General features: G+C 45.9%; 1 protein-coding gene across 8 annotated transcripts in view; it reads left to right on the top strand.

Annotated features, from left to right (window-relative positions):
* Nucleotides 1-229: 229 nt before the first annotated feature.
* CHD4 (chromodomain helicase DNA binding protein 4) overlaps nt 230-12,706 on the top strand; it is a 32,961-nt gene continuing 20,484 nt past the window's right edge. For 3 of the 8 annotated variants that reach the window (XM_074266735.1, XM_074266734.1, XM_074266732.1), the window contains exons 1-15: nt 233-490; nt 1,421-1,595; nt 5,325-5,446; nt 5,655-5,870; nt 6,094-6,212; nt 6,334-6,575; nt 8,444-8,571; nt 8,789-8,924; nt 9,060-9,238; nt 9,407-9,646; nt 10,175-10,378; nt 10,499-10,704; nt 11,071-11,202; nt 11,284-11,380; nt 12,330-12,521. In XM_074266735.1, the coding sequence (XP_074122836.1) occupies nt 1,499-1,595; nt 5,325-5,446; nt 5,655-5,870; nt 6,094-6,212; nt 6,334-6,575; nt 8,444-8,571; nt 8,789-8,924; nt 9,060-9,238; nt 9,407-9,646; nt 10,175-10,378; nt 10,499-10,704; nt 11,071-11,202; nt 11,284-11,380; nt 12,330-12,521 (2,310 nt within the window). In that variant the 5' untranslated portion in view covers nt 233-490; nt 1,421-1,498. Of the gene's footprint in view, nt 1,249-1,420; nt 1,596-5,324; nt 5,447-5,654; nt 5,871-6,093; nt 6,213-6,333; nt 6,576-8,443; nt 8,572-8,788; nt 8,925-9,059; nt 9,239-9,406; nt 9,647-10,174; nt 10,379-10,498; nt 10,705-11,070; nt 11,203-11,283; nt 11,381-12,329; nt 12,522-12,706 lie in introns of all 8 variants that reach the window. The other 5 variants (XM_074266738.1, XM_074266736.1, XM_074266739.1 and 2 more) reach the window with 4 other exon arrangements.

The raw sequence follows: 12,706 nt of genomic DNA, 5'->3' as shown, positions 1-12,706 counted from the left end.
GTTAGAGTGGGGAAGTTGGCAGGAGAATGGTTATTATGGGATGTTTGGGGAGAAAGGGTTGAGTTGCAAAGGAACTGAGTATTATGGGATGTCCCTAACTCTGGCATACATGTGTATGGAAGTGGGGGAGTCCACGAGTATTATGGGATGTCCGGGAGGTGGGCGGTTGCTCCGGTGACACGCGCGCGCGAGCGATGAAGGGGCGGGGCCAATGGTTGCCTGGGCGACGAGGGGGCGGGCGTTGCCGGGGAGACCCAGGGAGGAAGGTGGAGGGTGGGGGGAAGGGGACTGGGGAGGGTTGGAGTTGGTTGGGGTTATTATGGGCTGTCCGCGGGGGGGCGGGGCTTGGGCTGTGGGATTTCCCGGCCGGTGTTTCGGGCCCTTTAAGAGGCGAAGCCGGAGCCGGAGCCATTTTCCCCCCTTCGGCCGCGGCGAGGAGGAGCTGGAGTGGGAGCGAGAGCTACATAGAGCTGGACCCCGCGGCTCCGGGGTGAGGAGGGGGCGGGGTCCCCGAGGAAAGACCCCTACACACATACTGCCTTTCTGAGAAACTCCCCCAGGGGTCCCCTCCCCTCTCGCGCTGAAAGACCCTTCAAAACCGGCTGGCTGCCCCCCCCCTCGGCCCCCTGAGGACTCGGGGGAGCAGCGCCCTCCCCCACCCAGGGCTTCGAGGCTTCTTCTCGGACCTCCGTGGGGCCCTTCCACCCTCCAGGACAGTGGAGAACGAGCGGCTTCTTACTGTATCAGGCGCCTGCCTCTCCTGCTGCCCTTTGCTAGCTTGTGCCCTGGGACACGTGGCCTGGCCCCCTCCCCTGGGTTAATCCGCAGACCCTCTCCCCCACCCCGTGCTCCCCACTCCGGTCGTGCTCCAGTCTGGAGGCTCCACCCGCCCTCTTCCCTTGGCTCCCTGGAGAAACTGGAGAGCTCCCGGGATCAGCTGCCCTCTGTGGGGACTGACCCCTCCCCGGCGTCCGGGAGCAGCCCCTTCCCGCCCCCCAGTGACCTTCTGCCTTGGAGAATCGCCCCTTCGCCGCCCTCCCCTTCAGCCCGCCCAGCGCAGGCCCTTCTTCCCCATGGCCCTCAGCTGTCCTCCCACCACAATGCTCGCTTGGTCCCGGAGGAGGGGAGGGCTCCTTCCTTCCTGCCCCTGCCCCACCTTTGGTCCCAGCCTCCCCTACGGGGAGTGAGACTGATCCCGGACCCTTCCCCCCTCCACTCCGAAACGCTGGAGAACGAAGTTCAGCAGAAGTGGGTTTTGCTGTCTGGCCCAAGTGGCAAGGGGAGTGGGGGGGGTTGTGGGGTGGTGGGTGGAAAGAATAGGTGGGGGTGGGTGGGGGAGGGGGACAGGGACAGTGCACGTCACTGACTGTTCTCTCTCTTTCTCTGTCTCTCTTCCCCCCTCCCCCCCTCCTCTGCACAGTGACTCGGGCCAGCACAGAGGGCCCCAGGCCGGAGGCAGGAGCAGCTGGGCCAATTCCCTGGCCAGGATTGGAAGGGGATGGCTTCGGGCCTGGGCTCCCCATCCCCCTGCTCAGCAGGCAGTGAGGAAGAGGACATGGAGGTGCTTCTAAACAGCCTTCCCCCACCCCATCCAGGTAAGTGCTCTGAAGGGGCCAGAGGCTGGGGAAGAGGAGGCATTTGGGGCCTTCTCCAACTGACTGTTGGGGCAGGGTTGGGTAATGCCTGTTTGCAGGATCTGAGGTGGGAGGGTATCTAGAGGGAGTGGTTCTCTTCTGCAGAGTTCTCCTCAAAGAGGGGGATGGCAGCCATGTGTTTCTGCCTTGGGCATTGTGGATTGAGATGTCTTGGAGATGACATCTAGTGCCCACTTGTGCCCGTTGTAGGGTCTGAGCTCATGGTGTATGTGAAACTTAGAATGAGTAAGGTAGCACTAAACTTCTCTTACGGTCAGCCAGTGCTTTGGGGCTCGGCGTGAGGGTATGGAGAGAGAATGGCCAAGCATCTCTGAAATCTGGGAGGTTCTTGGGAGTAGGGGTCATTGCTGCCTTGGAAAGTATAAACAGGGATTGCTGGGTTCTCTTTTTCAGTTTATTTTTAGCCAGTGATGAGTTACCGGTTTTCTGTTCTCTGAGCTGACTGAACTGTGCAAAGTTTGAATCTCGCTCACAGCCGGGATATGGAGCACTTGCAGCCAGGCAAATTGCTGGAGTGTTTTGGTTGGGGAATGAAAGCTGAGGGAATATGTTAATGATCTGGAAGACAAGGTTGAGCATTTGGGGAGCAGAGGAGCCCCCCAGGACATTTGAGTAGCAAAGAATCTATTTTTTTCTTAAGACTGTCCATCATTCTGTTTAGGGAAGAAATGTTTAACAGAAGACCTTGTGTCTGCGAAAGTACGTTTGTCTTGGTGGAGGGGAAGAAAATATAGGGGTGTGTTATATGTGTTTGGGGTGGCTCCTTAAGCCAAGCAAATGGAAATGTTGGATTTACCCTGTGCATTCCGGAGATGGTACTGACCGGTCCTGAGGAGTAAAGCTTTGGTTCGTTGCTCAGATGGGGAGATGCTGTGTGCTTCTCGTGTTTTCTCTGCCCTTAAACTGGCCTTTTTGTCCTCCTCCTTTTCTTTTTTTCCCCATTTTCAGATTTTCTTATCCTCATTATTGTCTATTCATGTGAACTTTCTTCCTATATCTGATCTTGAAGCATCAGAGACAATGTAGTTGAGTCTTGGGATTCAGATTCTGCCTTGTTAGCTGTGTGATCATTGGCCAGCCAAACCTCCCAGAGCCTCAGTTTTGTCTTTGGTTAAATGGAGATAATAGAAGTAGAACTAACTTCAATGGTTTATTATGAAGTTCACATGAGACAATGTATGGAAAGTACATATAGTGCTATATAAATATTAACTGCTCTTGCTGTTGTAAATTTTCTGTTATCTGAGCCAGGGATCCTCTCCATCCGAAAGGCTTCTGTTCTGGCTTAGGTTCTCCAGGGACTAAATTTTTTATTTTTATTTTTTTTTTTACTCTTGCAAAAACCGGGTTGACATAGATGCTTCTAGATTTGCAGTTTTTGAAGTTAGAAGCCAGATATATGCAATGGAGCCTCTTCCCTTCATGATTGTTTGGACATATGTCAATCCCTATCTTTCCCTGCCCTTTGCTTTAGTCTGACTTAATGGGGAGCCACATCTTGAACTTCTTTGGTGTGTATAGGTTAGGGTAAAATGAGGTTGTCCTGTTGTCTGAGAAAGTAGGGTGGTCCTAGCCTCTTATTGACAAACAGTAAAGTGGTCCAGAGACTAAAGTAAACTACAGGTAATTATTCCCTTTCTCCCCCCAGCTCCTCTGTTGGTCCCCAGGGCCAGGGTTGTTCCTGTCCTAGCTGGAAGCTGTATAGACTCCCAAGATGAACTCTGCCCCAAGCTGTTCTATGACCCAGTTTTTCCACTTTGCCACACCCCGTTCCTGTCCCTTTCCCAAATCTTCCTCTAGATCTCAGCTTGTATGATGTTGGCCATGTCAGCACATTCTTTGCCTGAGATGTTGGGGGGCTATTTGTGGGTGGACTAGGGTGCACCTCTTGCCTCCTCATGCCCTTTGCCTTCCTCTCAGAATTATTGGGATTCTAAAAAGGAGGAACTGGGGTGTTCTTGATCATAGGATAACATAGGAGTGTTCAGAAAAGGCCGTCCAAAAAATTATTCTTCCTGGTGAGATCTAGGCCGGTGTCCTGTTCCCTTGGGAGTGGGAGGGGTTGCCTTGAGCCTAGTCTGATCCTGAGCTAAGTAGGCTAGGGGGCCTGATGGGGCTTTGTCTAACCTCAGGTCTGTTTTCTAGTGTCTAGTCCTGGGAGGGAAGAGCCAGAGGCTGCTTAGGGGGTAGGTCTCCAGAGATTAGAAGGTAGAAGCTTAGTATAGAATTGGAGGAAGAATGTTGTTTACGTTCCTTGGGACAGATGTATGAGTCTTTGAAACTTGAGGGAAATGAGAGAATTTGTTGGGTATCCACTCAAATGAAAGTGGCATTGTAGGGTTGCTTTAGAACTTCTTGCCATGGATTTCCACCACAAACAATGGAATATCAGAAGTATGGCAAGGAGATTGTGTATTTGGGTTACTCTCAATGTCATCCCTATGTTCTGGTCTTTAAAACGATGTTTTTTTGGCAATGTAATTCAGTCTTTTGTTATCAATTGTCCCCTGTGTATTTATACTGGTTTTCATTCTTGAGCCCTCTCAAGAATGTCAACCTAAAAATGGGTAAGAGACCTGCATCTGGGGCCTTTTTGAAAGGGGAGGGGGGAGAGAGGGAAGGAAAGGAAAGAATAGGAAAGTTCTCATTGAGGACAATTTCTTTCCCCTTTCAAACCTCCCAACACTTCCTGTCTGCCCTGTATTGGCAAGCTGGGTGCCCTAGGTGGCTTCTGTGGTTAGGAGCCATTTTCCTTCTCCTAAGTTGTATCTCTTTTACCATTTCTATGATGGGTGGAGGTGGCCAGAGAAGAAGGAGTAAGTGAGCTAACATGGATTTCTGTTACAAAGGAAGCAACATCTGTCCTTCTCCTCCCCCTTAATGCCCCCCTCTTACCTAACCCTGCCCAGCAGCCTTGTATATAACCCTAGGCTTTGTGCTAGTGTGCTCAGAGCCAAGGGGGAGGGGGTAGCCAGATGGGAGAAAGCTGGGTTGGAGGGAGTAGTAACAGTTGATTAGACTCGGCCCTGGGGAGGGTAAGCTACTGGCCCCAGGGGAGACTAGAGTAGGAGCTGGAAGGTGAGAAAGAAGGGGGAGTAAACTAATGGGGATGGGGTTGGTGAGGAGTTTTGGGGGAAGCTGTTGGCAGTTGAGCCTAAGATCCAGAGGCTCTGGTTGCCCTGAGTAGCAATGGCCCAAAGGGGTTGGTTAAGGGTGTGGCTACAGGAAAACCTGGAGCTGAATTGTACCCATATTTTCAGAACATTATTGGAGAAGGAGGCATGCTGCTATATCTCCTTCCTCTCAGCTGGTGTAATTTCCCAGGTTAGAGATATTAGAGTCAATTAGAGTGTATCCTGATAGAATATTGGAACTTATTTTTCTTTCCCTGATAGTTACCTTAATTCAGAAGCTATGTTAATGGAGATAAAGAAAATTACTCTTAAGAAGTGGCTCTGGGGCTCTGTGATAGGCTAGAGATGGCTGACCTGCTATAGTGGCCCTGTTTAATATGCATACAGCTTTTTTCCTTGGACTTCTGGAGGAGAGTGAAGAAGGCAGATTCCCCTTAGTATTTGGGGAAATTAAAGGTTGAAGATTCAGCATTGGATCCTAACATTTACCTATCTTGCTACTTCTCCACATTTTGCCCTAATGAACTTACTTAAGAGAATGAAGAAGACCCAGAGGAAGACTTATCAGAGGCGGAGACTCCTAAACTCAAAAAGAAGAAGAAGCCTAAGAAACCTCGGGATCCTAAAATCCCAAAGAGCAAGCGACAAAAAAAGGAGGTGAGTGTGGGTGACTGAGGTATGGTATGAATGGAGGTAGGGTGGAAAAGAGGAAAAATAGGAGAATTAGAAATAGGAAAGATGTGTGTAGAGGATAGACTTTGTGTAGGAAAGGTCTGGGATAAGCCAGGTGGCTGTCCCAAGCCAGCATGTGTGTAGCATGTGTGTGTCTGTCTCCCTTTCCCTCTCCTCCCCCTCCCTGTTCTAGCGTGTGCTCTTATGCCGGCAGCTGGGAGACAGTTCTGGGGAGGGGCCTGAATTTGTGGAGGAAGAAGATGAGATGGTTTTGCGATCAGACAGCGAGGGCAGTGACTATACCCCTGGCAAGAAAAAGAAGAAGAAGCTTGGACCTAAGAAGGAGAAGAAAAGCAAGTCTAAGAGAAAGGAGGAGGAAGAAGAAGATGATGATGATGATGACTCAAAGGTGCTCAGAATCTTTTTTTTTTTTTTTTCCCTTTTCTCATTCCTTTTATTTCTCTTTTGACATCTAAAAGTCCCTTAGGAGACTTTCTCTTGTAAAAAGCTTAACTTCTAGTTCCTTCCCCTTGTGGTAGTATTTTGATATTTCAAGGATTCCTTCTTACCTCCTATTATGTACCTTTGAAAGGATGGCCAGGATTTTGATTCTCTTCCCTTGACCTTTTTAGGAGCCCAAGTCATCAGGTCAGCTACTAGAAGACTGGGGCATGGAGGACATTGACCATGTGTTCTCAGAAGAAGATTACCGAACTCTTACCAACTATAAGGCCTTCAGCCAGTTTGTCAGGTATTTAAGCTAAGACTCTCAGGGGTCCTTTGGAAGGGAAGGAGCATATAGCTCTTTTTCAGGCTCTACTCTTGCTATTTCTTCTGTTTATCAACCAATGTCTATTTTCATCCTTCCCCAGACCACTTATTGCTGCTAAGAACCCCAAGATTGCAGTTTCCAAGATGATGATGGTTTTAGGAGCCAAATGGCGAGAATTCAGTACCAACAACCCCTTCAAGGGCAGTTCCGGGGCCTCAGTGGCAGCTGCAGCTGCTGCAGCAGTGGCTGTAGTGGAGAGTATGGTAACTGCAACTGAAGTTGCTCCACCTCCACCCCCTGTGGAAGTACCCATCAGAAAGGCCAAAACCAAGGAGGGTAAAGGTTAGTGAGACTAAGATAGGAGTATGTAGATGTCTTTCCTTATCTTTTGAGGTTGAATTTGAATCTCTGGTTTAGGTTGAGTTTAGGGGAAATTATGTTGATAGACCTAGTTTAGACCTATTGTAAGGAGGATTGTCTTTTTTTTTTTTTAATCTATTGCCCAATGATATGTTCAACAAACTTCGATTAAGTGCCATACATGGAAGGTCCTGTCCTGGGCTTAGGGGATAAGTTAGAAAAGCAGAGTAGTCTTCAAAGAGTTTGCATTCTCTTGGGGAGGGGATAGGTAGTGGAAGATGTATTCTGTATGACAATATATAGGAGGGAAAGAGCATTGACATTTGGGAGTAACAGGAAAGACTTTGCAAAAATGCCAATTTTATTGACCCTTGAAGGGGGGACACAAGGATTTTGACGAGAGATGACAAGATAACATTTCAAGAATGAGGGACATCAAGTTTGGAAGACTGATTTAATCAGCTTTGGCTAGAGCCTAAAGTGTGAAGAGAAGTATTAGTTTGATAAGATTGGAATTAGATGATGGTGGATCTTACTGCCAGTCTGAGGAAGTAGAACTGTTTGAGGGTATTGCCTGTGTGAGACACTAAGGATTTGAATGGAAAAGGAATGGGACATGGGTAGTGACATGATCAGATCTTTTATAGAAATATTAGTTTGTTAACTGTGAGGAGGAGGGGACTGGAAGTAGATACAGCAATCTGTCAGGGTAGCCTAGATAAGATTTTGATGGCTGGAAATAAAGTGATAGTTCTGTGATTTGGACTGAAGAGAATGGATAGATTTTTTAGGACCGGATAATTAATTGGACAAGTTGAGTTTGAGATGCTAATAGGATATCCAGGTGGAAATGTTAAAGAAACAGAATTAATAGGTCTTCATAATTGATTGGATTTGGGAGACTAAAATAGAAGAAGTAAGAATAACTTCTGGGTGACTAGGAGAAATAGGAATGTTTAAAAGTGGAGTTTTTCGGTAGAGAAGACATGATCAACTTTTATTTTAGACTTGCTGTTTTTGAAATACTGATGGAATTTCCATGTGGAGATGTCTGACAGGTAATTGATGATGTAGATCTGAGAACGTAGGAAAGCACAGAGTGGATACATAGATAAGTGGGTCATTTTTGTACATGTGATAACAACTCATGAGATCAGGTGAAATTATCATGAAAGAAGACAGAGAAAAAAGGACCAAGGACAGAGTCCTGGGGGACATCCACTGTTTGGAGTTAGAAGATGGAAGGTGGTCTAGCCAAGGACCCTGAAAAAGATTGATCAAGTAAATAGAAGGAGAAATCAGGGGAGAGCAGTGTTATGAAAACTAAGGAAAGAAAGAATATCCAGGTACAGATGGTAGTTGGAAGGGAGTGGGATCAGCAGTCAAACTAAAGCGGCCAAGAAGGATGGAAAATGGATTTAGTAGTTAAATTGTTGGCAACTTTGGAGAGAAAAATTTCAGTGGAGTAGTGGGATGAAAGCCAGAATGGAAGAGTTTGAGAATTATGAGTGGGTGGTGAGGAAGTAGAGGCAGGCAGTTGAGTGAGCATAGATGATTTTTTTTTTTTCCCAAAAAGTTTGTCAGTGAAAGGGAAGAAAGGAGATTGGTGATTGGTAACTTGAGTAGGATAGGGTTAAATGGGTGTGTGTGTGTGTGTGTGTGTGTGTGTGTGTGTGTGTGTGTGTGTGTGTGTGTGCTTAAAGGATGTGGTAAACCTGACATATTTGTAGAAAACAGGGATAGAATCAGAAATAAAATATTAAAGGTGAATGAGGGAATAAAGTCAATAAGGCAAACTTCTGGAAGCCTTAGAGAGTTGGTATTTGCATTTGACTTAACTTTTCTTTTAGGTCCCAATGCCCGACGGAAACCTAAAGCTAGCCCTCGTGTGCCTGATGCTAAGAAGCCCAAACCGAAGAAGGTGGCACCCCTGAAAATCAAACTGGGAGGCTTTGGCTCTAAGCGCAAGAGGTCTTCGGTGAGAATCTGCATGTGGTAGGGTCACCAAATCCTAAGGAGGAAGTACCCTGGAACAGGATATAGCAATGGATATAAGTGTGGGAGGTTGTCAGCAGAAATGTTAAGCTAGGCATCTAGTACTCCCTTCTAGTATACTAACATTCTCTTTGGAAGGTGAGAATGGTACTTTCCCTTGGGTGGGACTTCTAGCACTCTGATACCTTTTTTCCTGCCAGAGTGAAGATGATGACCTGGATGTAGAATCTGACTTTGATGATGCCAGTATCAACAGTTACTCTGTATCAGATGGTTCTACTAGTAGGAGCAGCCGCAGCCGCAAGAAACTTAGAGCTACCAAAAAGAAAAAGAAAGGTGTGTTTCTCTTATGTCTTTGTCTGGTTATTGGTGAGGGCTCAAATCCCCTAAAATAGGACTGAAATTTGAGGGTGGTATCATGAAGGGTGGCGGGTTGTGCTACTTACTGGGCTTCCCCTCTTCCTTGCCTAGGCGAGGAGGAGGTGACTGCTGTGGATGGTTATGAGACAGACCACCAGGACTACTGTGAAGTGTGCCAGCAAGGAGGCGAGATCATCCTGTGTGATACCTGTCCCCGTGCTTACCACATGGTCTGCCTGGATCCTGACATGGAGAAGGCCCCGGAGGGCAAGTGGAGTTGTCCACACTGTGTGAGTACCTATCACATATGGGCCCCTTGGGACTTGGGGGGAAAGTTGTATTCTGTGGGGATTATGGGGATGAAGTTTGTGAGATTTGGGGGAAAGAAACTAGTTTGGGGGAAGAGATAGGTTGAGAGTGGGGGGGGGGTGAGACCTAGCTGTGATCTTTTACTACAGGAAAAGGAGGGTATCCAGTGGGAGGCAAAGGAGGACAACTCTGAGGGTGAAGAAATCCTAGAAGAAGTTGGAGGTGACCCTGAGGAGGAGGATGATCATCACATGGAATTTTGCCGTGTCTGCAAGGATGGTGGGGAACTACTCTGCTGTGACACCTGCCCCTCTTCCTACCATATCCACTGCCTGAACCCCCCACTTCCAGAGATCCCCAACGGCGAATGGCTTTGTCCTCGTTGCACAGTGAGTACCTGATTTGAAGGTGTGGGGTAGGGGGCAGGGGAGGAAGTACAATTTACAACTTACAACTTTATTGTTATGTGATACCTTTTGAGAGTATAGAAACAAAGGGATTGATTGGGAAATAAGGAAATTCTGGAATTCATCTGCCTTGGACCAATACTGGAATGATGTAGGGCAGGATGGTTAATGTTTTGTCCAGTGGATACTGAAGTAATGTCATACTAGAGCAGAACACTCTGTTCTTGTCCCTGTCTCAACACTACTAGAGGGATCCTATCAATTCATACTGGTTTAGAGCATAATGCTCTACAATTTTCCATAAGTCCAGTTTGCCAAGTCTATTGACATAGCAAGCTTGATTATCCTGTATCTTTTTTTTTTTTTTTTTAAAGAACTAGACATTTGGTTGGTAAAAAGAGAGTAGGTGTGAAACATGCAGAAGATAAACCTTTGACTGTACTGATATGATATAGGCTATGTTAGGCCTACTCCTTAGAGGTATGTGTTTGTATTTATTGTTTTTCTTAGTGCCCTTCACTGAAAGGTAAAGTTCAGAAGATCCTGATCTGGAAATGGGGGCAGCCACCATCCCCTACTCCAGTGCCCCGACCCCCTGATGCTGATCCCAATACTCCTTCTCCTAAGCCTTTGGAGGGGCGACCTGAGCGACAATTCTTTGTGAAATGGCAAGGCATGTCCTACTGGCACTGTTCTTGGGTGTCAGAACTACAGGTAAGTGAGAGTGGCTGCATGTATGAGATGAAATACTGGGAGAAAAGGGGAAAAATAATATTCCAAGATAAAAAATAATATCCTATTTGATAAGATGCTTTCTTTTTTTTCTGATCATAGCTGGAGCTTCACTGCCAAGTGATGTTCCGCAACTATCAGCGTAAGAATGATATGGATGAGCCACCATCTGGTGACTTTGGCGGGGAGGAAGAAAAAAGCCGTAAACGAAAGAACAAGGACCCCAAGTTTGCAGAAATGGAGGAACGTTTCTACCGCTATGGGATTAAACCTGAGTGGATGATGATCCACCGTATTCTCAACCACAGGTACCAGTAAAGCTCATAGTTGTCATAGAAATCTTAAAGGGTTCTTGGGGTTGGCAGAGATGTGGGGGAGGTGTGTGGATAACTTTTTTCTGTTCCTGAGATTGAATAAGTAAAAAGCCTGTCAGTGTCTTATAGAAAGTAGATGTGCAATAGATATTAAAGGAATCCTTACATTTGAGCTGTTAGAAGAGGGAGGGGGGTGGGTGGTGTTGCATTTGATCTGAGGACAAGAGCGTGTGACCCCCAGAGGCAGAATATGCATTTTCTAGTTTGTAATATATGCTATTCAGATTTGTCCATCCCAAGAACACAAAGAGAATGGGGTTTCCTACTGTGACAATTCTTTTTTTCTCTTTGGTACCACAGTGTAGATAAGAAGGGTCATGTCCACTATTTGATAAAATGGAGAGACTTGCCCTATGATCAGGCATCCTGGGAGAGTGAAGATGTAGAGGTGCAAGACTATGACCTATTCAAGCAGAGCTACTGGAATCATAGGTGAGTGAGTGTTTGAGTGGTTTCAGAATGGGAGAGAAGAGACATCGGAAGGGCAGGCATTTAATGCTCTCTCTTCTTTAGGGAGCTAATGCGGGGTGAGGAAGGACGACCTGGCAAAAAGCTCAAGAAGGTTAAGCTTAGGAAGTTGGAGAGACCTCCTGAAACTCCTACAGTTGATGTGAGTTGGGACAGAGAAGAGGAAATGATTTAATTAGGTGGAAGGGTGGATCATGTCTCTGTCCAAACCATGCTTCATTTGATGGGAGTTCTATAAATAATGACTTGTTCTCTCTAGCATTAATTGTTTTAGTAATTGTTCTTTTCCTTCCTTCTCCATGTCTTTGAAACAGAGAGGGTTTTATTTCCTCTTTTTAGCCAGCAGGGAAAACTAAAACACAAAGGTGGAGAAGGAGAGGGGAGGATAGGTTTGTTTAAGGTCATGAAAAAATTCCTGGAGTAAAGTATTGTGGTATAGTGGAAAGACTGCTATATTTAGAGTCTGGAAAGACTTGGATTTGAATCTATCCTTTGACCCTTAGCTGTGTAACCATGAGCAAATTACTTAATCACTTTTAGTTCTTGATTCCTCATCTGTAAAATGGTAATATTACAAATACTGTAATAATGTAGTATTGTCTTACAAAGTATTTGAGGATCAAAAAATAAGCCATTTTCACAGAGTACTTTTGCATATTAATAATACCATTGGCTCATATTTATTTGTACTTTAGGGTTAGATCTCAGCAGTCCTAATCTTCAGCTAAAGCTTTTTTCCTTTCTGTTTGTCCTATTTTGGAGAATAGACAAGAAAGTTGCCAAAATGAACCTTAGGAAGGAATTGGTAGAAACAGATTTATTCATTTTGGATAAGGGACAACAGAATTTGTTTCCCTGAAAATCTTTTAATTTGTTTGGTGGATTAGTTATCCTACCAAGAAAAGGGCGTTAGGACAAGGGAAAAGAGGGAATAATGACCTGTGAATCTTTTTCATAAACTTTTGTGCTGATATTTAATTAAGGCTGGAAAAGGACTTAATAAGGATATTAAGAAGTCGGCTTCATCTTCAGGGAATATATTAAACTTATCATCTGCCAGTTTCTGACTTCCCACTATTTTTTTCTTTTAGCCAACAGTGAAATATGAACGGCAACCAGAGTATTTAGATGCCACTGGTGGGACTCTACATCCCTATCAGATGGAGGGATTGAACTGGTTGCGCTTCTCCTGGGCCCAGGGCACTGACACTATCTTGGCAGATGAAATGGGCTTGGGCAAGACGGTTCAGACAGCTGTCTTCCTCTATTCTTTGTACAAGGAGGTGAGAAAGAACATATCTTATTAATTTACTTTTCTGTCTTCTCAAAACTATTCACTTATTTTAGTGCTGAGGTAGGAAAGGAGAATTTTATGTAGGAGGAGATAAGACAGAAAAAAATATCAAGCAACAAAATATAATTAGTAGCATTGAGAACTATATGAATCTTTGTGCAGGGCGCAGGTTGT

Source organism: Sminthopsis crassicaudata, chromosome 5, assembly GCF_048593235.1.
Source record: "Sminthopsis crassicaudata isolate SCR6 chromosome 5, ASM4859323v1, whole genome shotgun sequence".
NCBI lineage: Eukaryota > Metazoa > Chordata > Mammalia > Dasyuromorphia > Dasyuridae > Sminthopsis > Sminthopsis crassicaudata.
Note: the sequence above shows the minus strand (reverse complement) of the source record. Positions and strands in the feature narration are given on the sequence as shown.